The sequence below is a fragment of the Canis lupus genome, chromosome 12 (assembly GCF_048164855.1).
Source record: "Canis lupus baileyi chromosome 12, mCanLup2.hap1, whole genome shotgun sequence".
Classification (NCBI taxonomy): domain Eukaryota; kingdom Metazoa; phylum Chordata; class Mammalia; order Carnivora; family Canidae; genus Canis; species Canis lupus.
The window spans coordinates 15,093,333-15,119,307 of NC_132849.1; the positions used below are offsets into that span (position 1 = coordinate 15,093,333).

Below are 25,975 nucleotides of genomic sequence, written 5' to 3' on the forward strand. Positions count from 1 at the left end.
CAGGCCTGCGAGGGGTGGGGCGGGAGTCCCCACCGCACTCCCATCCACCCCCCCGTGTTGTGCCTCTCCCTGCAGACGGTAAATATTGGTGTTGTGACTTCATTAATAAAGGCTTCTGTGAGCCTGAAAAACATGGAATCAGGATGAACTATTTTCTGAGCTGCCGGCTTGCCAGGTTTGCTAATTTGGGAGTTTTTGGGTCCTCTCCAGGGAACAAACCAAAGTTTCTCTTGAAGAGACACAGATGCAGCCGGGAAGGGGAGAAGAAGCCGAGGAATGATGCTCTCCCGTCCCTCCCTCGACTGCTCCTTCCTCTTGGAGATCAGGGCCCAGTCGGTGGACAGGTGGGCAGGGGGGCAGGGGCTGCTTGGCCAGGCTTTCCCCGAATGAACCTGGTGATGTCATGTCCCCTCAGCTGGGCTGGCCTCCCGGGCCCTGCAGAGTCAGATGGCTGACGTACTGATGACAGGCGACAACCCCATGTTGCATGTGGCTTAAGTGGAGGGAACACGGGGCAGCTGTTCTTAACTCTCGTGGCCCAGGCCATGTGCCTCAGCTTCAGAGAATGATCTTTACACTCCTCTCCTCCATGGAACTTTCCGAGATTAGTCCCCACGGCTCCGTAGCAACGTGGCTTGTGCTCTCAGCATCTCTGCACTTGGTTTTCACCAACTCCTCCTCAGGGGTGCTGCGACTGCTTCCCGTAGGGCTTCGTGGAGCCCTTGCCTAGGGAACTGGGTTCTGCCCCAGAGGGAGCCAGGCGGGGCCCCCAGGCCTCTGGCAGAGCCCCTGCTCCGGGCAGCCCTGCAGGGGGAGGGGCGGGGGCCAGCAGGCTGAGTGGTGCAGGCCCAGCCAGCTTTCCTGTCAGACAGGCGCTGCCAATGCGGAGCCAGACATCGGGAACAGGTTTAACCAATTACCCGAGCGCCCCATCTGCTGTCTGGGGTGTGTGTGAGGGTGAGTGCATGTGAGGGTGTCTGGGAGTGTCTGGGAGGGCTGTGGGCGTGTGTGCGCGAGTGTGACTGTGTGGGTGTGTGTGGGTGTGCGGGTGTGCACGTGGGCGGAGTATGCTGCCTGTCTCAGTCGTACCCCTTCATTTGTCAACCTATGGCCACCAGCTTCTGGTCTTCCTGTCTCCCCAAGACCTGGGGGTCTCCGTGAACAGCCCACCCATTGCCCCGGGCTCCCCTTATCACCACGCATTCCCAGGGCTTAGGAGAGTCCAGAATCACGCCTTCTTTCAAATCACACGTTCAGATGTCCTTTCCTATCAGACCGCATGGTCTTCCCTCTCACTTGCTCAATTTTCTTCTACAACCGTGCGTTGACCTCCTCCCAGGCCGCTCCTGGCCACGGGCCCCTCTGTTCTCTCTCCCACATCCCCTGGTATCCACTGTTCCTTGATTGCACCTGCCTGGCAAAATCACAAACTCACTTGAACCAGTTTCCCCATCTGCCCTTGTAGCTGAGTCCGTGAGGACATCTGGCAAGCGAGCTAGACGGACCCAAGGTCCCAGCCTCAGTCTAGGCCTCATCCCCATTGATAAATCCATTCCTGTTCTCCACGGGGGATATCTCAAGTGGTTACCCTTCTCCTCAGACCTCTTCTCCTGCTTACTCTCGACAGAGGACCTTATTTCCATCTCCAGAGAGAAATGAGAAGCTCTGGAAGAGAACACCTTCATATCAGTCAGGGGCTGGGAAGAAAGAGATACTTAGTCTCTTCCAATGAGGCAGTCAGAGGAGAGTTGGACAGAGGAAAAATTCAGAAATTTTGGGAACCCAACAAGAGATGTTATAGTGCCCCAAGGCGTACGACAATGGCCCACAGCCCTGGGCTTAAAAAGGCAGGGGCAGTTACCAGACCCTGAGAGGACAGATGGATGGAGATGGCCCCAGATAGGAGCTGTGGTCTTCCATAGCGGGAGGCCTAAGGATGCAGGGGAGGCCAGGGGAATGAATCTCCCAGTGTCACTCTCCTCAAATCCTTCACTGGGGACACCCAATCACAGGAGCCAGCCAGCAAGTCCATAGGAGTCTGCCTTCTGGGACAGAGAGCGGGTGGAGAATGGTGCAGAGTGTATCTTCAAGATTCAGGCAAGCTAGCCTCTCACTTCCCCCAACCTCCCGCCCTCAAACCCACACCACCTCCATCCAGCCCATCTCCTCCACCTCCTTCCTGTTGCCCCTGAGACTGTTCTCTCCCATTGGCCCGCCCCTCTCCAGGGGACCTCACTCCTCTTTTCTGCCTCCCCAGGCGCCTTCCCTCTCACCCATTAGTGTCCACATGCCCAAGTCTTCCTTGTGAAGCCCTCCCTTAGCCCCACATTGTCCTGCAGCCATTGTCATGTCTCAAAGCCCAATTTCTTGGAAATTCTTTGTTTTGTACACTGGCAGCCAGTCGGAGTCCTACTAACTTCTCAGCACCCGGAGATCTGGCTTTTGCTGGACTACACTCCACTGAGACTACCCTCTCCAGGTCCTTCCAAGGAACATGCTGTGTCTCCATCTTTCTTATCTCTCAGCACCTGTTCATTTTATTATTATTTTTTAAAGATTTTATTTATTTATTCATGAGAGACACAGAGAGAGAGAGAGAGAGAGAGGCAGAGACACTGGCAGAGGGAGAAGCAGGCTCCCTGTAGGGAGCCCAACACGGGACTCGATCCTGGGACTCCAGGATCAGGCCCTGGGCCGAAGGCAGGCGCCCAACCACTGAGCCACCCAGGTGTCCCTCAGCACCTGTTCAGTACATGGAGAGCCTCCCCTCTTGGAAGCAGCCTTGTCTCTTGTCCTTTGGGATACCACGTTCTCCTCGTCTTCCTCTTCCCCTGGCATTAGTGTGCTAGGGCTGTCAGGACAAGCGCCACAGATGGGGTGGTTTAAACAACAGAAATTTATTTTCTCACAGTTCTGGAGGCTTAGATGTCCGAGCTCAAAGTGCCAGCCGGGGTGCTTTCTTCTGGAGCTCCTCTTCTTGGCTTGAAAATGCCTGTCTTCATGTTCCCAGGGTGTTTCCCCTCAATGGATGTTGTGCCCAAATTCCCAATTTTTATAAGGTCATCAGTCATATTGGATTAGGAGCCACCCTCATGAGCTTGTTTTACCTTAATTAACCCTTTAAGGACCCTCCTCTGAGCACCGTCGCATTCTGAGGTACTGGGTGCTGGGGCTTCAACATTTGAATTTAGTGGGACACAATTCAGCCCATAACAGTCTTCTTAGCAGCCTGTTTCTGGCCAGGCCCCAGAGGTGGGGGTTCCTCAAGGTTCCATCCTGGGTCTCCCTCTTCTCACCCGACACACTCCCCCCTGGGTGGTTGCCACTGCTCCTTTAGCTCCAAGTGCTCTCAATAAATGGATAACACACCAAGCTAAACATCTAGTCCCCACCTACCTCCTGAGCTCCCGACAAGCACACCCAACTGTCCCCCAACATCTCAACTTGGCTCTTTCACAGGAGCCTCTAATAACCTGTAAAACAGATTGTATTACTTTCCCTGTAGATTTGGTCTTCTTTTTCTGTTCCTAAGCTCTGAAAAATGGCACACCATCCATGTCCTCAGCTGCCTAAGCCAGGAACCTGGGGCCATCTCTGACTTCTCTCTGCCACCTTGACCACCATCAGTCACCAAGAGCTGAGCAGTCTTGCATCTCTTTATTCCCTCTATCCCCGTTGCACCACATAGTCTAGGTTCCATCTTCCCCCACGTTAACCCTCTCCTGCTCTCCCCAGCAGACTTGCCTGTGTCCACAACATGCTCTACTCTATGGCCAGATGGGTCCACTTCTCTACTTAAGGCCTCCAGTGGCTGCCAGCTGACCCACTTAGGTCTCAGTGTCCTGTCTTGCCCCCTATTCCCTGACACTGAGCTTCCTGCAGTTCACCCCAGGACTGAGTGGGGGCCCTGGTGTGCTGTCCCTCCTCTGCCACGCTGACATGTGAAGAGGAGGAGGACCAGCCCAGGAGGCCAGGGATGGAGAAAAGCCTCCTTCCCTCACCTCCTCACTGGATTGGTATGGGGTCTTCAAGGAGGTCTACCTTTTCTTTCTCCTTTCTCTTCACCCTCCTGACGAGGTCCAGGGAACCGGGGTGAGGTGGGGCCCCAGATTCTGAGATGTTCTTGTTCTTGAGCTTAGACAAGATTGTCGGCAGCTACCTTGGAGAGGGGCATAAGAAGGGAATGAACATTTTTTAGCCACCACCCTGAGAGACACCTGGTACTGCAGGGAAGCAAGGGCACATGGGGGTTAGGCCTTTTGGGAGTGGCTGAGACTTTCCTGTTTAAGGGGCTAATCAGTGGCAGGGGTGTGAGTGAGATGGCAGGAGCAGCAGCAGCTCGGGGAGGCCGAGGGAGCTCCATTCTGAAAATGACCCTGGGGCCTTGAGAAAGGGTCACTCATCACTGTCCTCATCCCCCTAGCATTCTGACCCTCCTTCTAACCATGGCCTGAGTGGGAGGAGGGAGGCCATAGGGGCCAGGGGGTGGGGATGGGGCCGGGGGAAGCCACATTCCTGGAGTGTTAATGATCTCCGGCTGGGCAGGAGCTGAGCCCCCAAACCAGCTAAAAACAACAAATGGCTCCCAGGAGGGATTTGTGTCTGTCCTGAGAGTCGAGGATTTCCGCCCGGATGGGGGCTGTGGCGAGTGGGGCTCTTCACAGAGAAATTCCCCAGAGACCAGAAGCCCCATAACCTAGAAGTATCCCTTTGAGATCAGACCCCTCTCCCATCCCTTTCCCTTCCCCCACTCTCCTAGAGAGGCATGAGAGAAGAGTCTGGATGCATTCCTTACCTGGTCTCTGCAGTCCTTACACCAGCCCAGCAAGTGATGCTGTTCTTGACATTTTATAGCTACAGACACCATGACTCTGCTAGAGAAGATGCTTCATAAACATCTGACGGGATTAATGGGTGAATAAAGGAAATGACTAGCTGGAAGTCACAGAGTCACGCTGGAGCCAGGCTGGGGCTGGAACCTGGGTCAGCCTGACCCCAACCATGGACCTCACCTCTACTACATGGTCCCCCTGGCATGGGAGGCCCTACAAGGGTAAAAGATGCTCAGAGGTCCCAGAGAAGAGCTCAGTCCTCACTCCCCCAGGAGTTCTGGGGGCTGCTTAGAGGAAGAGGAGCCAGTGCTGTCAGGAGGCAGCTAAGGCCTGGCCCTGAGGGACTGTGGGGCAGCTAGGAAGGGGGAGAGTCCCTGGGGTCAGTGCCGTGCACGCTGCAGACATGGCGACCTTTCCACTTAGCTCAAACCTTGCCTCCCTATGAAACCTCTCTGGGCTCCCAGGCAGGCCAGAACTACCCACCCCCCTGCACTCCTCTCCTAGTCCCCTGGGTCTTAACAGTATGAGAATCTACTCAAATCCCTGTCTCCTCAAGGTTCTTGCAGTGGGGCCTAGTGAGTGTTCTGCACCTGTTCTGTTAAGGGGTTCCTTCTGCAGAAGTCAGCCCGCCTCCTCTGTCCGGCTTCCTGCCCTCACGTGCTCTTCCATCCTTTCCTCTCCCTTTCCCTCCGGGCCTCCGAGAGGGCTTGACCCCTCCTGAAGCTTGGGTCTACATAGACCTTTCTCAGGACCCTCCCCACAAAATCCTCAGGCAGCCCTGGCTCATCCTCACTATGTTTCTGTACCCCTGTCACTCCACCTGCAATCCACAAAGCCAAGCCCTGATGCTTTAAATCCATCATTTATTGCGCACAGCTTGTTAGTATTACATAAATCAGAGACTGAGAAGTTTTCTGAGAAGGTTAAAAAGACACCGCAAAGTCTCCTTGGTGTGGCTAAGGCATGCGTCCCGGTGCCTCACTCACACCTGGCCCAGGGCTGGGAAACTGCCTGGCCTCTGGCCTCTGGCCTTTCCTCTCTCAGAACCATTCTGCTCCCAGGCCAGGGGCTCAGGAGAGAAAACCAACCGGCTCCTGATCAGGAAGCAGAAAGGAGGCGGTTGGCCGCCTCGACCCAGCAGTCATCTACACATCTTGGGCTTTTGGTCCTTGTACCACTGGACTGTTCTCTGGAAATGGGAGAAGGGTGTCCCCGAGCCTGAGCGAATGTCTGCAGTGACCAGAAGGCTGGGCCAGTACACCAGGGCTAGAGAACCAGTTGCAAGTATGCCCTGGATTCTGGCACGGCTGGGCCAGCTGCATCCTCACTGTGGGGCCCGGCTCAGCCTCCCCGCCAGTCATGAGCCAGTCTGCCCACAGCCAAGTGGGGGATGGATGTTGGCCGAGAGTTTTCTCTCGTGGTGTTCTCCACAGCCAAGCCTGCGTGGCCCCCTGAACCCCTGTCACCATCCCCCTGAGCTATCCAGATCCTTTGCCATCCCCTCCTGAAAGAGGAGTCCCCTTAGCTCACCTGAAACTGCATTTGGGAACCTGAACAGAAATCATCCAGAAGACAAAGTAAGTAGGTTATGAGATGCTACAGGGCCGGGGCTGCGCTGGTCCGGGCCAGGGCAGCCAGCGCAGAGGGGGCAGGGGAGAGACCTCATCTCTTCCAGGCCTCCAGAGTGGGGGGAGGAGGACTGGGGTGCACAGTTCTGGTCTCAAGGCAGAGTGCATGAGAACACGACTCAATGATGGGTGGGGCAGGGGGAGTAGAAGAGAGCTTTTCCAGAGGGGACCCGGACATGCCCAGCCTGTCACTGGCACAGTCACATTGTGGCAGGATCAGCTCAAAAATACTTGCCCCTCTAACACTGTGGCAACCTTTCACTCTACTGTTTTGTTTTCCCTACTTGCTCTGTTTCTCCCTTTCCTGATTGGTCAGGGAGTGCTGCTCCTCAGCAACTCAGTGTGACGGTGGGGGGTGGGGGGCCTCAGGGCAGCATCCTATAGAAATGGCAGGGCCTGGCTGGGAGGTGAGGGCAGCAGGGGCTTCTGAGGGGGCGCCTGGAGTCCATGCCTGTGGAAGACCCACCTTGTCACAACCACCCCCGCACTGAGGATGGTGAGAGTCGCCCAAGGCCCCACCCTTGCTGCCCTGCACTACTCTTTTCCTGAACATGTGTTCACCTCCAGCCATGTTTCTCCCCAGGTTGTTGTTAGGTGAGGGGTACAATGAGGCCCATGCTTCCTCTTTGCCCTGTTCACTCCCATCTCAGGCCCACAAAGAGGAGGAAGCAGGAGCCAGCAGCAAGTGGCATCGAAGGCCAGGGCAGGGTGGGAGGTGGCATGTGGGTATGGAGCCACACTTAGGCACAGCCACCCAAGCTATCGCCTCCTTCAGAACTGAAAAGTGTTTGGCAAAGGTCAAGTGTTCCCAGGATGTGGGCTCACATATAGAAAGTTAAGGTCCAGTTCAGAGGCCAACTGCTGGCCATCCCCAGGGGGCCCCTTTCCCAGTCCAGTGTCCACAGTGGGGATGTGCCTGGGAGGACCAGCATCTGAGCAGGATAGGCAAAGATGCAGTCCAGCTGGAAGAGCCAGTGGGAACCCCTTGATCCAGTCCTCTGGTTCCAGACAGGAAGTGGAGGCTCAGAGAGGGGAGTGGATCCTCCACAGTCGCACAGCCTATTCGTGGCACAGCCAGGGCCTGCGGTTCCTGGCTTGATGCTGACTCTCAGATAGGTGCCTACAAACCTGGCCTCCGCACTCATGCAGAAGACCCTTCCATTCAGGAAGCAGTGGGATGGGGCAGACAGCCTTGGGGGCTGGAGAGGCCCCCCAGATGGCAGTCAGCCCAGCTCCAGCTCCAGCTCCAGCTCCAGCTCCAGCTCCAGCTCCACCCTCAGCCCAGCTTCCAGCCTGGTGACTACAAGGAGGATCTTCCTGCAGAGGTTGACATGCAGGCCCATAATTCCAGCCAAACATCATTCCTTCTTGGAGCTTCTTGCCTGGAGCTGGGGTCATTTCAGGGTTCCATGAGGGGTGACCCCAGCCCCAGACACTGGGCTTCATGCAGAGAGATTGGTTCTGCAGGTTGTGGCATGGATGAGGGCTGGCCACGCTCAAAGGCAATTGCCCATAAAACTTTTCCGAGGCTTCCAGTGTTCCTGACTCCCAGGGCCACCTTCTGAGGACCTCGGTCATTGCTGTTGGTCCATCCTGTGAGGTGCAAACTGCCTTCCCTCCCTCCCCCACCACCCAGCCCAGCCCAGCCCAGCCCAGGGAGCCACTGGGCCTGGCTATCATAATATCTTGAATCTACCAGCCCTGCTGCCAAAGCAACCAGCCCCCAGGCCTCCTCCTGCCACCGCTGGTCAGCTGCTGTATCTGGGCAGCTCTAACCAAGGCTCAGACTTGATTCTGATAAAAAAGAAAAATAAAAAAGAAAACCAAAGTATAAAAGGATCCTAACTCTACCCCGTGGGCACTCTACAAATTTTCAGCTTCACACATGATTGTGCTGAGTAGAGTTTTGACAACCCCACGTAAGGCCCAGAAATGCACTTGATTATTTTTTATAGGAAATGTATCAGAATTCCTCTCCCTTATGTTAACATGTGAATGGATTAGTCTCCCTAACTGTGGGTCCAGTGCTCCCCCAGGCGGCTCAGGATGGGTGGGGTTAGCTTGCCCACCCCCTGCAGGCCCAGCCCATGAGACCCCTTCCCCACCTCCAGCTGCCCGGCCTGGCTAGTGCTCCGTCCCCAGGCCGGCTGGCCGCCACTCACAGCCCCTTGTTGTATACCACTGTCCGGCTACTTGTGGCTCGGGCAATCTCTGGCTCTAACTGGGATGTCTCAATCTGAGGAGAGAGTGAGAACAGAGAAGAAAGGTGAGGGGGGACAGGAGGGGAGGGGTGAGTGTGGAAACTGGGAGGAAAATTGGGAGGACCGCAGTGCCCACAGTTCTGCCACCTACTGACACACCCCTCTTTACTGCTCTCCTTCCAAGGGGCTCACAGTCACCCTTCCCGTCTAGGTCTTGTCTCTTCCTCTGGCGCCATGTCCGTGCAGGTGTATGTCCTACACCCTGACCTCCGAGTTATGTCTTCCTCATCTCCAAGGGCCTTGGCTAGGGCCCCACACCACACCCCGGTCACCACCCAGGGCTGCTCCACCCACGCTCCTGAAATCCAAATTCCACCCTCTTGGACTCCACAGTCTCCTATCCTTCTCTCCCTGTTTTTAGACCCTGAAGATCTCAGGCCCCAGACTCCCTGCAGCTCAGTCTTCACATCCTCCCCCTCCAACCCGGACACCAGGGACCATGACTCCAGCTAATCTCTAGCCCAAAAGTCCTTCCAGCCCTGACTGGCAGAAGCCCGGCTTTGGAGGAACTCAAACAGGCATCCACATTCTCTCCACTAGAACCTGACACTCAACATTCCCAGTCAGTCCCTGACTTTGGCTTGCCCCCCACAGTGACCGGCAAACCTCTCCCTCCTGACCACTTTGCCCAGTCAGCTCCTCCTCCCGTTCTCCACAGAGAACCCCCTTAACATGCCACCCTCCTCAGCCACCCACCCTCAGCTCCTCACTCATTCTGAGCAGAAGAGCCTTCTTTCTACTTGAGAGAAAAAGCACAAGACGACGGAAGGAACCCCTCAGCAGCCCGCCACCAACCCCATGAACTATCTGTCCATACTGCTCCACGCCTGTGCTCCTGCCACTCGTCCCCTCAGAAGGCACAATCTCCTGGGGTCCACCTCCCCGACACCCACTCCGGGAGCCCACTGCCAGACCGTCCTCCTCGGCTCCCACCTTCACAGTCCACTGACTCTTGACCATCAGCATCTCACCATTGACAAGGACCTCCCATCTGCCAAAATGTCCCATCAAGCCCATATCACACTCCAGCTACTGCCTGGTCTGTCTCTCCTCCCCAACAACCACGTTTCTTTAAGGCACTGTCTCAACTGGCCTTTCCACCTCCTCACCTCCCACTGACTTTTCAACCCACAGCAAATCTGGCTTCTGTTCCCATCATACTCCACAAAAATCCTTCTCTCCAAGTTCACTGCCGCCCCCACATTTCGTGACATCCACTGGACACTTGTCAGGGTCACTGGGGCTCACCCTGGCTGGGTGCACAACCCCTGGGGGGTGATTCAACCCTCCTGGTGATTCCCAGATCTGAGGAGTCTCCAGCCATGTTTCTGCCCTGGGTCCTGGGCCTGCAGAGACTGCCTCCTAGACCTTCTCGTGGATACCTTACAGGCGCTAGAACTCAACCCTGAAATCCAAATCGAAACTGAAGTCACCATCTCCCTCTTCCCCAGCCCACCTCTCCACACCACCACCCAGTGGGGGCCCAGGCACTGTCTCACATCCTCTCTCCTTCCTTCCCTTGGAGTCCCAGACACCCCAGTCCACCCCCACCTCAGGCAGTGTGAGCCTTCTCAACCACAATTTTGGTTACCCCTCTGTGTTCCTTTTAACATGGCTCAATGACCCCACTGTCCTCAGGGACCCAGTCTAGACTCCTGTGCTATCCAGCCACTGCCTTGATCTACCCTGCCCCTTGGCCTGGAGACACCATTTATTGCAGCCTGTCCGACACACAGGGCTTTCCCCACCCTGAGTCTTTGCCTGAAATGGCGCCTCCATCACCCCACTTTCTGTCCTTCCTTGGCCTTCTCTTCCACGTGGCAGCAGCGTTAGACATCTTCTCTCCTCCAGCCTGGGCATGGCCACTTCCCCGGGGCCCCACAGCTCCTGGGACTTCTTACGTCCCAGCTGTATCACTTGTTGGCGACGTTGACTGTCCACTCGTCTCCCCCCTCTCCACTTTAGATCGCAAGCTCCATGAGGCAGCAAGCGTCATGTGCGATCGTGTTCATCCCCGCATCCTCAAGGCCTAGTGCCAGTACACAGGAGGTATTCAGTAAGTGTTGAATAAATGAATGGGAAGAAAGGAGGCAGGAGGCACGGGGAGGAGAGGGTCCCCCTGGAAGCTCTACAGCAGCCCAGATGTCCATCTGCAGCTCCAGGAACTAAGCCAGTAGGGATGCCTGAGCCGCCCCCCCCCCCAAGGAGTCTGGGAGGGAGGTGCTACCGAGTTGAGGGGCCCTGGGCCTGGTCTCCACCCTAGGTAGAGTCAGGGAAGTGCGGGCCCCTGGGGCTTAGTTCAGCTGAAACCTGCTCTACCTCAAGACATAGCGGGCTGGGCAGAGGATGCCACAGACCAGCCCTGCCTTCAGAGAACGTAGCTGTGCCTGGGCCGCACGTCAGGGGCCAGGGGAGAGGGAGGTCAGTGGGAACTAGAGCTGGTGGGCATGGTGCAGTCCCTGGGGAAGGGGGACCCCTTGCCCTGTAGTCCCTGGTAGCCCAATACCTGGGCTCTGGCCGTTGGAGAGGGCCAAAGAGACAAGAGCTAGGCTTGGGGCCCAGGCCTCTTCCCCACCCCCTCTCATCAAGACACCTCTTCCCTCCCCACCCCTGCCGGCCTCCGAGTCCCCTCCACCCCACCGGCTCCCCTCGTCCCCATGCTGCCACTGACACAATGCACAGCGCCCACGCTTAAAAATCTAAATGCTTTTGAAAATGTTTAACCTAGTTAGACAAATTAGCAAAAATTTGTGCAAAACAATTTAGGTATTTAAAATATTCAATGTTTTTAAAAAACTGGAAAACTGTTCTTAGCTTTCAGCTGCAAAAACCAACAAAATATAACATCCCAGCAATCTTACCATGAGGTGTAACATAACCCTTCGGGAAAGCTGTTAAACAGCTACTGAGGCATCCTGGGAAATAGCACTTCATTTATTCAAATGCACATATGTCAGGCTTTTGCACCATATGTCATTCCAAGCTATTTACAGTAATAATTAAATCTTAATCAACGTTTAACCTCTGTAAAATGTTTGAAGAATCCTAATCACCCTTCAGACTGCACTAATGAAGGAGAAATATATAAACATAAAAGGAAAATGATGCACAGATATCACACTGGAAAGAACAGTAATTGCAAAATTGTATTTCTTTTAAATATAATCAGTAAATGATGTAAAGTAAGCCAAGGAGTATTTTAAGTTAAGACATCTTGGATGTCAGAGGTGTGAGCAGCTAATTTTGTTCTGCTACCCATAACAGATGTAGCATATTTTATTTTAGTGCCATTATTAGCAACTTCCCATGCCGGCTTTCACCGAAGCACTGAGGCCCGCATTAAAATCAGAGAGGCTGCTCACCACCACAGTGGAGGACCATGGGCCAGGGCCACGGCCCACTTGACCTGCTCGACCCACTCCCTGGAGAGCGCTGGCCCGGGATGCAGACTCAAGCATCATCCTCCCAGCAGGCACTGTCACAGACCCAGGGCCCCCCAGCCTCCCCACTGTGTTGAGGGCAGCAGGTAGGAGGGATGCAGGGGGGAGATTCGGGCAGAGGAAGGGCTCTGGGGAGGGGCAGGTGGTTGAGGTACTCAGGAGCTTGGGGGCAGAGTGGCATTCGAGGCTTTTCCTCTTATTTCAATTTAATCAGTCCTCAAGTCGGATGTGTATGGTCGCCAACACCATACACCAGGGCTGGGCACACAGGAATGGACGAGAGATATCCTCCACGCCCTTGGGAAGCTCAAAGTCTAGGGGAGGAGTTGATATGAAAGCACATGGAGAGAGACGAGGTGCCATGGAAACTGGGGAGGGGGTGGGGGCTACCATGTATTGATGAAGGAACAAGGAAGAAAGACTTCTCAGAGGACGTAGGCCAGGAAGAAAATGAAGGATGTTGATACCAGAGGGCAGGAAAAGCTTGGTGGGTGAAGGGGAAAAGCATCGGCTGGCCGGCACGGCCTGTATGGTGTGGGCAATGCTGGGCGTGTAGGGAAGGTGGCAGGAAATGGAGGTGGGGTTAGGACAGGCAGGCCCTCATGAATGTGTCAGTGGGGGACATGGGGAGCCACGGGAGGCTTCTGAGTGGGGCCATGAGCCAGACTCTGTTTTAGAAATGCTTCTCTGGTGGCAGTGGATGTGGAGGACGGACTGGAGGGTGAGCGAGGGGGCAGCTGTGGGAATAAGAGAGAGGTGCCAGGTCCTGCCCTATGAGGCTGCCAGCGGGGCTGTGAGGAGGGCGGCACTGGGATCCTTTCTGAAGAGAAATCCATAGGAGTTGATGACCAATTCCATGTGGGGGTGAGAGGGAGGTGTCGAGGATGACTGTGCGTTGGATGACTCCTAATTCTAGCTCAGGAGCTGGGGTGGCTGGTGACGCCGTTCTGAGGCAGGGAGTGCGGGAGGGGGATGGGTCAGGGTGGGAGGGGGACAGGCTCAGACTTGGCCATGCTGAGATCCCCTGGGGTGGAGAGGCCTGGGAGGCAGGCAGGGCGTGGGTTCTGGAGCTCTGGGCAGGGGTCTGGGTGGGAGAGTGAGTCCGGGACGTGTAAGCACAGCCGGAGCCCCTAGAGTGGGGGAGCTTGCCCGGGAGAGCAGATGGAAGGGGAGGGCGCCAGGCACATGTGAGGGGCGGGTGAGGGGAACAAGCCTGTGACGGTGGCCTTGAGGGACAGCCCAGGAAGAAGTGGTGTCAGAGGGAGCCACGGCACCAGGCAGCATGGATACCAGGCAAGCAGCTTTCTGAGTGGTCCCAATGAGGGCTGGAAGGCTTTGGCCTTTGCAGCAGGATCTGGGGACCTCTGGAGGCCTGATTTCCTACCCCCCAACTCAGTACCCGGCCCAAGCACAGACTTACTTCCATCCCTGGGGCCAACCTAAGTGACTGTTCATTAAGACTCCCCTAGTCTTGGCTTGGGCTTGGCCGATGGCAGGTCTCATTGGTATCAGGACCATTGAGGGTCTTTACCACTAGGCTCAGTGGGAGGCTGGAACAGGGGGGACCCTGCGCTGCTTGAAGATCATCTCTCTGAGGTGTGGGGGTGCTGGGTCTCCTCCACAGAAATCACATCCAGGACTCTGCTGATAAATGGACGTGATTCAGCCACTGGGTGAGGGCAACAGAGCGCCCTGCTGCTGCTTCAACCAGGGAGAGAGACAAACGGCTGTGCTGTTGTCTTGGGGTGTCTCCACTGCTAGTGGGGCTGACAAATAAGGAGCAGAAGCTGGCTTTATGTGCCGTGTAGACAGCAGAACAAATATTGTGGTAGTCACAGAGGCTCATGGGTGGCTTGCAGAGTGAGGGAGGTACCCAGTAAGGGGAGTGGGTGCCGCAGGAGGGGCTACCAGTAGCAGCCCAGCAAAGGCTAGAGGACCCAGGGTAGTGGGCTGAGGGCAGGGGCTTGGTTCTGACCACAGACAAGCTCAGAGGGGCCTCTTCCAGGGAGAAAGTGAGGTAGAGAGAGGGGGCTGGGCAAGGAGTGGTCACAGGGGTGACCTAGCCCCAGGCAGGTCCCTCTGTTTATCTGGTAGACATCTCTTCCCAGGCACCTGACAGTCAGTCAGCAGGGGACAGGGAGCCAGAGCCCTGGAGGGTGGGGGCTGCAGGGACCAGTGAGGAAGCTGAAGTTATCGGCACTGTCTGATGGACCCCCTAGCCCCTGGACTGGCAGTGCTAGGAAGCTGTGGGCCTGCTGGGGACATGCCCACCCTGCCACGAGAAAAGCAGTGTTGTCCAGCTAACATCTCCTGACCCTGGCGCAGAACCTGCACCCTGGCCCCCTGAGAGCCTCATCCAGGTGCCCCTCATATCAGAGCCCCAACCCATCCTCTACACTCAGCCACTCTGCTGCCCCTCACAGCAGACAGCCCCCAACTTTGGGTTGCATCTAAAGTTGGAGGCAGAAAACATGAAGCACCGTGTCCCGAAACCCCCAGCCTCCCCCAAGCACCCCCAAGGGCCAGCTGGCCCCAGAGTCCCCCAGAGCAGCCTGATAGGGCCTTCCTTGGTGGTGCAGAAAGGGTTAACCCTGAGCTAGCTGCCTCTGTCTCCTGGCTCATTAGGGTGGGGGGCCAGAGTCAGGAATGCATGTGGGGCCACCTCGGGCCTCCACACAGCCTGGGAGCACACACACCTGCAGCCAGCGGCCAGCAGATAGTTTACATATTTGAACCTGGAGCTAAGGTGCTGAGACATAAACAGGAAACTGGATCCCTGGCCTGTGCCCCATTCTCAGGGGCTTTTACCTACTACAAAGAACTTCCTCCTCCTTGCCTTTCTTCTGGTGGCTTTTCTGCCTCCTTTTCAAAGGCAAGGGCTGGAGGGGGGGGTTATTCAGTGTGACCCTGTGACACAGCTCAAAGCTGCCTCCTGCTCTTGGCCAGGGTTCTGGGCTTCTGAGCATCTGCAGGTGGTGGTGACATGGACATGGGGTCCAGTGTCCAGGTCAGCACCTGACTGGCCCTGTAGCGCCTGAGGTCTCTTTCGGGCCTGGGACCTACTGGGCAGCACACCTCACCCCCTCTTTCTCTCTGGGGCTGAGCTGGCCTCAGGTCCTGCTCAGACACTTAAGTCCAGGCTCCATCTTTGGTGAAACTGTTCCAGGTGTCCTGGAGGGCAGGGGTGTCAGGACAAGGCTGGGGAGCAGCTGAGGCCTGAGCCCGGACCCCTAAGGTCAACCCTCTGATGCGGGCTCTGGGCTCCTGCTGCCTTCCCAATGAACATCAGCTTCCTTCCTTAGGCCTAAAGACACTAAAGGCCTTCTGGGACCTTCTCTAGGTTCCTCACCTATTGGATGCTCTTTGTTTCCAGTACATTGTATGTTTAGCCTTTGAGGCCTGCATCCAGCGATATGCTAACCTTCTAAGGCTGCCTCCTCCAGGAAGTCTCCCCTGACCTTCTCAGACCAAAGCCAGTGCTGCTGCTTCTGGTTCCCCTGGCACTTATTTCCATCTCCTTCACATCCCCAGTCACAGGCCATCTTTTCACTAATCGTCTGAACACAGCAGTCCCCCACCTCACCCCCGTTTAAGCCAGTTGGTCCTTGATAAAAGTCAAATCAAACTGAACCAAAGCTCCCCAGGAGCAGGGATCCAGTCTTAACACTCTTCCATCGCCCCTGTGCAATGTGTACCCCGGGAGGCTCAGACCCCCTCCCCATTTTGGAGGTCTGTTGTGCTCCTGGGTGCCCCCTGGTGGGCCAATCTCAGAATCATTCTCTCCTCCATCTTCTGGGCTTTGAGGCCTCAGTTTCCTCGTGAGTGTGGTGGGAAGATTTTCTACTTCTGGGGACTGAGATAAGGACAATATCAAGAAATAGGTAAGAGAGCCCCGTGGAAGCTTAGAAAACCTGTGTGATGCTGCATAAGGAAGGCTGGACCCCATGGCTATCCTAGAGCCCAGGCTTGCTCACTGGCATCCCCTCATGGTTCAAAAGGCTGAGCCCTTGCTGGTGGGCCAGGTACGTCCTATCCTTCACACAAATTAATGCTTTTAGTTCTCTCAGCAGGAGCTTTGCAAAACCAAGCTTTCTCCCTCCCTGTCCTGAATTCAGAGAGGCTTTCTAGAAGGTCCTAGAAAGAACCAGGAGGGATAGGCTGAGAGGTGGCCCTGCTGGGGCCTGTCACTGGGGCATGTGTGTGCATGTTCATGTGTGGGCCTGTGTGCACGTGCAGGTTTGGGCCGGGGGTGTGGGGAACAGGCAACATGACAGGTGGCGTTGGCGTTCCTGGGCTCTGAGTGGCTCTGCCATTCCCATCCATCCCTCCTGGGGGGTCCTGTGGGCAAACTCCAAGAAAGCAGCGGGCGGGGAAGTGGCAGATTTCTGACGGCAAAAATAGCCCACTTTGAGTTCAGTAGAGACTGATTAAACCAGTAAATGAGAAAAACCCCAAACAAACATCTCCAAGCAAAGTGGGAGATGGATTTGAGATTAGAGGGGAAAAGGCCCCTGCTCTGGGAGAAGGTGAACCTCTGTGGACTCAGGAGGGACACAATGCCCCCTAGACTTTGCCTCTGGCCTCACATGGGGACTGGAAGAGCAGAAGCAAGGACCAGCAAAGTCAAGGCAAGCCCAGAGGAGCCATGCTCCTATTAGGTGTTGATGGAGTGCTAATTCTCAGCCTCAGGGACACCTATGCATTGAGGGAGGGAGAAAGGACAATTGTCCTGAGGAGATACATGGGACAGAGGAAACACAGGTCACCACAGTCTACATGTGTGAGGTGAGACAGATCCTAGTGGGTCTCATCAGAGAAGACTTCCTGCTGGAGGAGTCATTTCTAGCACAGCTTAAATGTAGAACTGAGCTCATTCCCAACTCTTCCTCATTCTTGGTTGGGAGTTCGAATGCTTTCTCAGAGAAAGAGAGGCAAGCTGGGGGAGACATTGGCTTCTGGTGAGTCACAGCTTCCAGCCAAGCTGGTTCATGAAAACTACCATTTTCTTCAGAGCTGGTGATAGGGAGAGAGATGGAAGAGGTTCTGATGCCCACTGGCGTTACCCATATTCTTTCCCCATACAGGGAGGGCATGCCTTTGTTTCTTAACTCTTCAAACTGCAAGGGAGACCAAGGATGGGTAGAGGGTAGGGAATGAGAAGGGTGTAGCTGAACTTGACCCTCAGGTACCTCCTCTGCAGTATGAATGTGGCTCCTAAGAGCCACCCTCTGGGGCCATGGTGAGATGGGGCTGGTAAGTGGTATGAAGATATGATGAGGGTCTTAGCCTTCTTCAGAACATGCCTTCTGGCACCCTGGATCCTCTAAGGCTGAGGTGAGGAGAGGCTTGGCTGGGGGTGGGGGTGGGGTTGGCAGGGTTGACATGGGAGGCTCTGAGCAGGAAGCCCTGGGGGCTTTTCTTTTCTTCCAGGCAAGGAGTCTGGCAGAGGGAGGGTGAAAGAGGGGGTAGCCTGCTGAGCTATCAGGGGATAGCAAAAGAGCAAAGGCCAACAAACCAACAACTGCAGTGCAGACCAACAGAACAAACAGGCCTGGCAGGATACAACCGTACCTACTAGTGAACCTGATTCCTTGCCTCCTCCTTTGGCACCTGCAAAGCCAGTGCAGGGAGGAGAGGCACACACACACTTCAAGAGCCCCTAGTCCCACAGAAGCAGCCAGAGCTCTCTCCTCCACCTGCAGCCAGCCAGAGGCACATAGCCCATCTTTCCCCTGACCCCATGCCAGTCCCTATTGCTGCTGGGAGGCCAGAAGATCTGAGTGAGCGTCCCGGGGCTACAAAGCATGTTCCCAGGAAGGCGAGGCTCTGCTCAATACTGTTTGGCAGCATTCTTGAGTCATGCCAGGCCACAGGAGGGGGCTCTCAGAGGGCAAGCCCACGCTACAGACAAGACACCTGAAAGGTCAGCATCTGACTTAAGATCACACAGCCTGCTGCTGGCTCTTCCAACTGGGCTCTAGAACTCAGGCCTGGTCTTGTGGTTTCACTTCTAAGAATCCTAATGGCCAGAGCCAGGAAGAAACGTAGTTCTACCTCCCTATGGCTGGGGAAACTGAGGCCTTTGAGGTTAAGGACAAAGTCTTATGGATAGTTGAGCCTGAGGGAGGAGGATGGGCCTGGGGACTGCACAGTGACCCCCAGCCCCAACCCCACTATGGACGGGCCAGAGCCTGCAGTGGCCGCCTCTCCCCCACGCCTCACTTGTCCCCAGGAAAGCTCCACCTTTTCCTGTGGACACGTTTCAACCTCACCAAATCAGCTAATTATTGACAGTTGGTGAAGAGGAGATTTCACTTTTTCCTCCTGTTAAACTGCTCCTAATTAGTTCCCTGTTACCACGGCTGGCTCGCCTGCCCGCCGCCCGCCCGTCCGCGCAGTAATCCCGCTGCACAGTGCCTCATTAACCTTTCGCTCCTCTCCTGCCGCCTGCCAACAAGATGAAGACAAAAACAGATTGTCAAACAATGGCTCCGGCTTGTATGTGCAACCCCGCTCCCCAGCCCCTGAGCTCCCGGGGGGAAGAGTGGGGAAGAGAGAGGGGAATGGGGTTGTGGTTGGGAGGGGGGGAGCCCGAGAGGAATCAAGGAAGGGAGAGGGAGGCACAAAGAGAGACAGGAACGGGCAGGGACACGGGGAGAGGACTTGGCCAAGGTATTGCTTCTTGCTCCAAGGAGACATGAGGTTCATTAAATGGGATTGGAAGCGCTCCCAGGTGGGGAACACTGCTGTCAGAGTTGGAGGGACATTCACCATCCCCTGGTTCAGCCTCCTGCAGTAGCCAAGCCTGTGAGCACCAAGACTGGACCCTGGACATCTCCCTCTAGGGACCTGGGATGCAGAGTGTGTGTGTGTGTGTGTGTGTGTGTGTGTGTGTGTGTGTGTAAACATGCGTGTATCTGGGGGAGGACAGAGATGACCACATGTGCTGGAACCCAGGACCCCAATCTCCAGAGAAGGCATGGCCAGAAAGGCCAACAACAATCAAGCCCCACATGCCATGGAGGCTTCTAACAATCCCTGTGACCTTGAGTTGCCCCAGGGCAAACCCCAGCACAGCCCTCCACTTTATTTTCATGTGACTACCCCAGCACCTGACGTTTCTTGTTCATTGGGTTTCTGTCCATCCTATCATAATGGAAGCTCTCTGAGACCAAGGCCCTCCCAGGTACAAGAAGAAGGGAAAAGCCACTCAATATGTCTAGGGTGGGGAACAGAAGCTAGGTGTGGATGGGTCCATGCCTGGGCACAGCCTGATGGAGCTGGCCATGGCCACGGCCCCACAGCCTTAACCTGCAGGTCACAGGGTCTGCCAGGGCAGACCCCACACTCCCTGCATGGTGATGGGCCTGGGGTCTGGAAGGCCAGACCTGACGCCCCTGTTCTCACACCCAACTTCCTAAGGAAGTTCCCTGCCCCACCTGCTGGCCTACTGGCCAACCCTTCCCCTACCACTAGCTCTGGTTATAGATTAAAGGCACAAACACCTACTCTAGAAGGTCCCTGTGAACATGGACATGGATCCTCCCAGAAAGGTAGGAGAGCTGGCTGAGGGTGCTGGAATGTTCCTACTGATACATTAGCAGGGAGCCATCTGGGGCTCAGACGTGGGCCTTCTCATTTTATAGTGAGGTAGAGGTGGGCTGGGGAAGGGTATAAAATCCTTCTGTGGGTACAGAAATGACTCATCATTACCAACTTTGGATGTTGGGCAAGGCATGCCTCAGTTTCCTCATTTGTAAACAGGGAATAATATTGGTGCCTCTATTTCATAGGACTGTCATGTTCTGCTCCCCCCCACCCCGTTCCCCCTCCCTAAACAAGCAGGCTGCTCTACTTATTGGACCCGAGGGCCATGCCTTTTTGCTCTGGGCTCTGTGCATCCCCGCTTGTGCATTCCTCCCCATAGTCTCCCTCTCCAGGCTCCCACTCCCATCTCGCCGAATATCCAGGGAGGGAAGCTTTCTTTGCTGTTCTCCAGTGGTTTCCCATCCGTGAACTCACTTCTCTGAACACAGAGAAACTTGATTACCATTGCCTCCACTGCTTTGCCTACTGCACCCCCCAGGTGCTAAGTCTCATCAACTCCTGGTTCCCCTTATGGTAGCTCACTCTGCCGAGAACCCCTCCTCCTTGAAACACTCTTGTCTTTAAGGTCCATGAGGGCACTCCATCAGTGTCTTCCCCCTGCCCCTCTCTGCTCTGGCCTCCTCCTCATACCTTTCCTTCCTCCCACAATGACCTCACCCCTTCCTTAGCCTCAGCTCCCACCGTGCACCAAAGGTTCCACATCTCCAGCCAAAACGTCTCCCCAGAGTCTGAGATACACATATCCAATGGTTTAGGTGACGTCCCTTAAGAGTCACTAATACCTCAGACTTGAAGAGCAGGGGGAGGACTTAACCCGCCAAGGTTTGCGTAGTCACCAGCATGCTGACCAGTCTAGTAGAAGCTTAGCAAGCGGCAGCCAGTATTATTATTTGCAGTTTTCATTTTAAAATTAGCATCACTTTAATAGGCAGGAATACGGGTTTGAAAAGAGCAGGCAAAGCTCTCTCCCAGGAACTGAAGGGAGGACTGAGGTTTCTTTTCTCAACCTCTGGGGTGAGTGGGTTGGAAACTCCACACCAATCACTGCAGGCCAGCCATTCTAGAAACAAGTTCCTAAACTCCATCTCCAAGTCCCCTAATTAATTAATTAGTGTTCCAGCTATTACTCCTGTTGACAACTTTGGTGGCTCTTGGCAAGGATGGGTCAGCCCAAGCAAGTCCAGACTTATTGTGGCAAATCCCACCGGCTTCTGGGATGTGAGACATGATCCCCATACGGCAGGAGCGGTACCTCGTTAGAGAGAATTAATTGAGAGGGTGAATGAGGGGGAATGAGGTCTCTCAGCTAGCTGGCTGATGGCCTTGGTGCCATAGGTCACAGATAGGCCTCAAAACACCTCCATTTGGCCCAGGCTGCCTGCATCCTGGTGGAGCTGATGCAGATGAGGAGGAGGCACATAAGACCAAGTCTCTACCCCCCTCTCTCAGAGAATAGACTTTCATGCAGTGCAGACTCTTCCCAGTCTAGAAAAGAGGTTTGGGTTTCAATGAGAGGTACTTTGGTTAGACACTCAGATGAACTAATTTCCATGCCTATTTGAGGTAGGCATGAGGGAAGAGAGAAGCTTGGACCTTGACAGGGAGCCTCTGTGAGGCCAGGCCTGCTTGCTGAGACCACCTCCTGCAGCTACAGTCAGAGGCTTGGGTGGGGGGACTGTGGCCATCTCGCCATTATTTGCCCCAGAGGAACACTGGCCAAAGGCCCACAGCACTCTTAGACCCTCCCCACTACACACACACACACACACACACACACACACACACACAGGGTGGCCCCTAGCTCCCTTCTCTCTCCACTAGCCCACGGCAGGCAAAGTGGTTGAGGGAGGAGAGAAAATCCTGTGGAACAAGCAGATGCAGCATTTCCTGGGAGTTCTGGCCTAGGTGTGGGCCTCTGGGGTTTCCTCTCATATCAGCACCTGCCTTCTGTGACTTTGAGCTGGTGCCTGGGCTGCTCTGGGCCTCCACATCCCCAGCAGAGCCAGGAGGATGGTACACAGGATGACCCCGAGCAAGCCTTCCAACAGGTCAGTCCCCGATTCTGTACTCTGAGGCTTCTCTGCCCTGGGGCCCTCCCAGTGCAGACAGGCAGAGCTATGGGACCTACCTAAAGCTTCTGAACACCGTGGTGCCTCCAGGTGCCTCTGACCCTCGCCCGGAACTGCACACTTAGCCTGACTGTATAGAGAGATGCCGCTGCTTTGGGGAGTGCTGCGCCCTACCCTTCCAAAATGGGGATGCCAAGACCACCAAGCAGTGCCCTCCCTCCCAACTTCACAACGTCCAGGTGATCTGGAGCCCTTGTACCATTCAGAGTCCCCAAATATCAGAAAACAGCTCTTCAGCTTTCGTGGGGGGTGAGATATCCCTGGTTTCATGGCACGGCTGGGCCCTATGGGCATGAGGGCACTCCAGGCTCCCCACCATACTGTGCCTTGGCCCTCCAAGACAGGAGTCCCACCCCATCCTAGTTTCCTCCTAAATCCCTGGGGCTCAGTGGAGGTAAGTTACTCCAAGCCTCACCTCCCAGGACCCCAGGGCCTGGAGGCTGGCTTACCACCTCCTACTTAGGACCTTGGGTCTTCAGCCCCCATGGTCCAGGCCACTCATTTTCACATTTCCAACTTCCCTCCAGGAACCTGCCTCTTCCCCACCCCCACCCCCACCCCCTCTCAGGACTGAGCAGGGTCAGGCCTGCAATCGTAAACTCAGTGGTGCCGGTCTGTGGCCCCAGCTGCCATCTCCCCAGAGCTCAGTGACTCCAAATACCACGTTCATTTTTTGACCTCCTTGGGTCTGCCTGTCCATCAAACCTTGCTTTCCCCACTCAGCTTACTTGCGCATCTTCACCCCCACCCCGCTAAGATGCTGGGCCCACTGCTCCTCCTGAGGGCCTACTCCCTGAATGCCCCACCCAGCCCCATGCGACCTGCTGGTTGAACCCTGTGACCCCTGCAGCCCCCAGCACCTCAGATACACAGATTCCGGCCCCACCCACAGACCTGCGTCCTCACTCAGCCACCCTCTCCACCAACCCCTTGCAGGTCTATTTCTATTTTCCCCGGGCACACCAAGGCCTCTGGACAGAGTGGTCAGTCCTGCCACCCCACTTCCTCACCCCTCAGCTGGGTCCACCCCTCAGCTGGAGACGGTTTGCCTTCATTGCCTCAGATACCAACCAATACTTCTCAGCTTCGTGGCATTCCATGTATCAGGAGCATCTGCCCTGTGGATGGCCCATCACCCTCTGACCCCACTTGGCTCTGTCCTTGCCGCCCGGGGCGCTTGTCCCTGAACACCACTCCTCCCCAGGGCCTCTCTGCCACACATTCGCTGGCTTCCATTACTGGTTTTATGCTGGTGGCCTTACTTCTGTCCCTCTAGCCCAGGCCTCTCTCCTGGATTCCAGACCCAAAGCCGACTTCCCACAGGGCAGTCCCATTCGCACATTCCATGGGCTCCTCAAACCTCACGTGTCCACCCAACTCAACACACCATCTTCCCTCAAACTGCCCCTCCTTGCATCTCCATCCTCTTAAGCAGTGCCTACATCTGCCTGGTTGCTCAAAAGCAGAAAGATGGGCGCACACCCTACCAGCTCCCTTCCCCTCCCACCACTCGCAGTTCTTCATAATCCTAACTCTCTCTTAAAGGACCCACTTCTTGTTGCCCACTGCCAACAGCCTGGTCCAAGCCGCCACCATCTCTTGCTGGACACCCGCCACCGCCTCCTGATGGCTCCTCCTCCAGAGCTCCAGCCCAGACTCAGAGTCAGGAATCTGCAGTCCTCCATTGCACAGCCCTTCTGAGGGTACCTACGCTCTCTGCTTTGGCTTCCAAGTCTCCAGCTCCACCTGCCCTGGGCCCCCTGGCCTACCCCACTTCACTGTGCTCTCTGCTTATGTTGCGGATTTTCCTCTGCTCTTGGAACGTGCTGTGTGCTGCCTCACCTGAGAACTTTAACCCAGGTGACCCCAGCCCTACCCACTGCCTCTTCCCCCAGGCACCTGGCCAACTCCAGCTCATCCTCCAGGCCCCATGAAATGCTACTTCCCTCTAGGCTGGGTTTGGGGCCCTCTATTGTATCCTCCCACATCCAGCTGGACTCATCTCCTCCGTGTCCTAATCCTTCATCTGCTAGTCGCTGTATAATTGTCATGTTCACTGCTTGGCCCTCAGCTTGGGAGAGGTCAGAGCCTGGACTGACCTGTCTCATCTATGTTTCTAACCTCAGTGCCTAGCTCAGGGCTAAGGAGTTGGCACTGAATAAGTGTTTGTTAATAAACAGCTAAACTGCACCCCTCCCTCTCCTGCCCTCCCCACACTGACCTCTGACATCTGCGGGAAGAGGCTGATGGCCAGCGGCAGGGCCAGGCCGAAAGCTGCCAGGCACACAAGGCTTTGCACAGGGAGGAGGAGCCGGGGGCGTGCCTGCAGGAGAGCCGTCCTGTGGGGAAGACAAGAGACCCGAAGAAGGAGTGAGCTGGCTGCTAGCCACCATGCAGGGCCCCACTCAGTCCCAGGGCCAGGGCACTGTGGTCCTGAGCCAGTGCCAGCCCATAGCTATATAGTTGTGGTGGGATTCCGTCTTTGGGGCCTTCTCCAGTTGGCACCTTTGTCCCCAGGCCCTGCCCTGAAGGACACTGCTGCTTGAACTCTCAACCACTCATTGTAAATGGGTACTTGTGGGGTACTCATCCCACCCTGTGTCCAGCCCTGTGCAAAGAAAAGAAGGCCACGTGTGAGGGAGACAAGAGAGGAGGCTGTAACTGCCCCCTCCCCCACCAGGGAGACATATAGCAGAGAAAGATGGTCCTTGAAGGCAGCACATAATAAAAAACTGAACAAACCAGAATAGAAGTCCAGGGGAGGAGGCAAACAGCACACACAATACTTATACACGCGGGGATACATGCGTGCGCATGCACACACACACACACACACACACACACACAGCTGAGAAGGGATTCCACAGAGAGGATTCCATCCTCTTCTGTGTATGGAAACAGACCACACCCAACTGCCTGGTCCACTTTGATCCAAAAGACAATGAGAAGGGCAGTGACTTGTCCAAGGCCATGGCCAAGTCTGCTGGAGGCAGGCAGGGCTGCGGCCTGGACTCTGGACTCCCTGCCAGTGCTACGGCTCCATGCTGCACCCAGCTCCTGCCTTCAGAACCCTTCGGCAGTGTCATCACCAGTGTGTCACACCTGGCACTCACCCACCCCATGACAAGCCTTGGAGGTGGGATTCCTGGGCAGGAGAAGTGTATGAAAAGTATCCTTCCAGGCCTTGGGCCCCTCTGCTCCATGATTAAAACAGGCTCCCCAGACAGACTGGGGCTGTGCCTGCTGGCAAATATACCTTCACCATGTTGTCCATCAGAGCTTTACATTTTCTATATCTGGCAGGCCCTTTGGTGGAAACCACCAAGACCTCCTTGGTGAGGCCTGGGGTAGGTGTGCCAGCAGATGGGTGACTGGACTCTTTGCCAGGGGATGCTGGGTGGGCAGTAAATCTGACCTCAATAACTATGTCACCTCCTCACGACTGGGACTGGCTCCTGGTGTGATGAGTATATATAACCAGGCTCTTGTCCTTCTGCTGGAACAGAGCTGGCTGCAGCCACAGGCAGAGGAGAGACCCTTCTGGGGGCAGGGCCTCAGTGTGGGGCAGGGAAACCCCACCCCCCTTCACCTCTCTGGATAAGAATCCTTAGAGCACCTAGCCCTGATCAGGCGGCAAAACTGGGAGCCACAGTTCTCAAATTCATGTGTCCAAGCATCTGCTTAATGCAGACCCCCAAGAGCCCCTCACCCCACTGACATCCCCATTCTGTTGGTACTATAACTGGGAATCTGCATTTCAAACAACCTTCCTGAGTCTTAAACAGGTCATCTCCAGACCACACTTCTGAGAAACCCTGGCCCAGGAAGTTCCTGCTAAGGTACCAATAAAGCTCCAATTACTTGCAAATTATATGCAAATAAAGGGCCTAGCCTCAATAAGTACTCAGTCACTGTGGGTTATTACGGCTGTTTTTGCTCTTAGGGCAGAAAGGAGGGAGGATCCTAGTGACGGGCTGTCCTCTAGCCTTTCCCACTGGCCCAGACCCCAAGACCCGCCCAGCTGTTGAATGAAGCCTGAGTTGAGCTACTGGAGGGCAGTTTCACAGGATTAAGAGC

At 55.5% G+C, this 25,975-nt stretch overlaps 1 protein-coding gene across 12 annotated transcripts in view; it reads right to left on the bottom strand.

Moving 5' to 3' along the window:
• Nucleotides 1-5,678: 5,678 nt before the first annotated feature.
• Nucleotides 5,679-25,975, bottom strand: part of SFXN5 (sideroflexin 5) — a 122,677-nt gene continuing 102,380 nt past the window's right edge. For 4 of the 12 annotated variants that reach the window (XM_072769815.1, XM_072769809.1, XM_072769813.1 and 1 more), the window contains 2 exons: nucleotides 24,120-24,237; nucleotides 5,679-8,696 (listed from right to left, as the gene is read on the bottom strand). In XM_072769815.1, the coding sequence (XP_072625916.1) occupies nucleotides 8,692-8,696; nucleotides 24,120-24,237 (123 nt within the window). In that variant the 3' untranslated portion in view covers nucleotides 5,679-8,691. Of the gene's footprint in view, nucleotides 8,697-11,348; nucleotides 18,609-24,119; nucleotides 24,238-25,975 lie in introns of those variants that run through there. The other 8 variants (XM_072769808.1, XM_072769819.1, XM_072769816.1 and 5 more) reach the window with 7 other exon arrangements.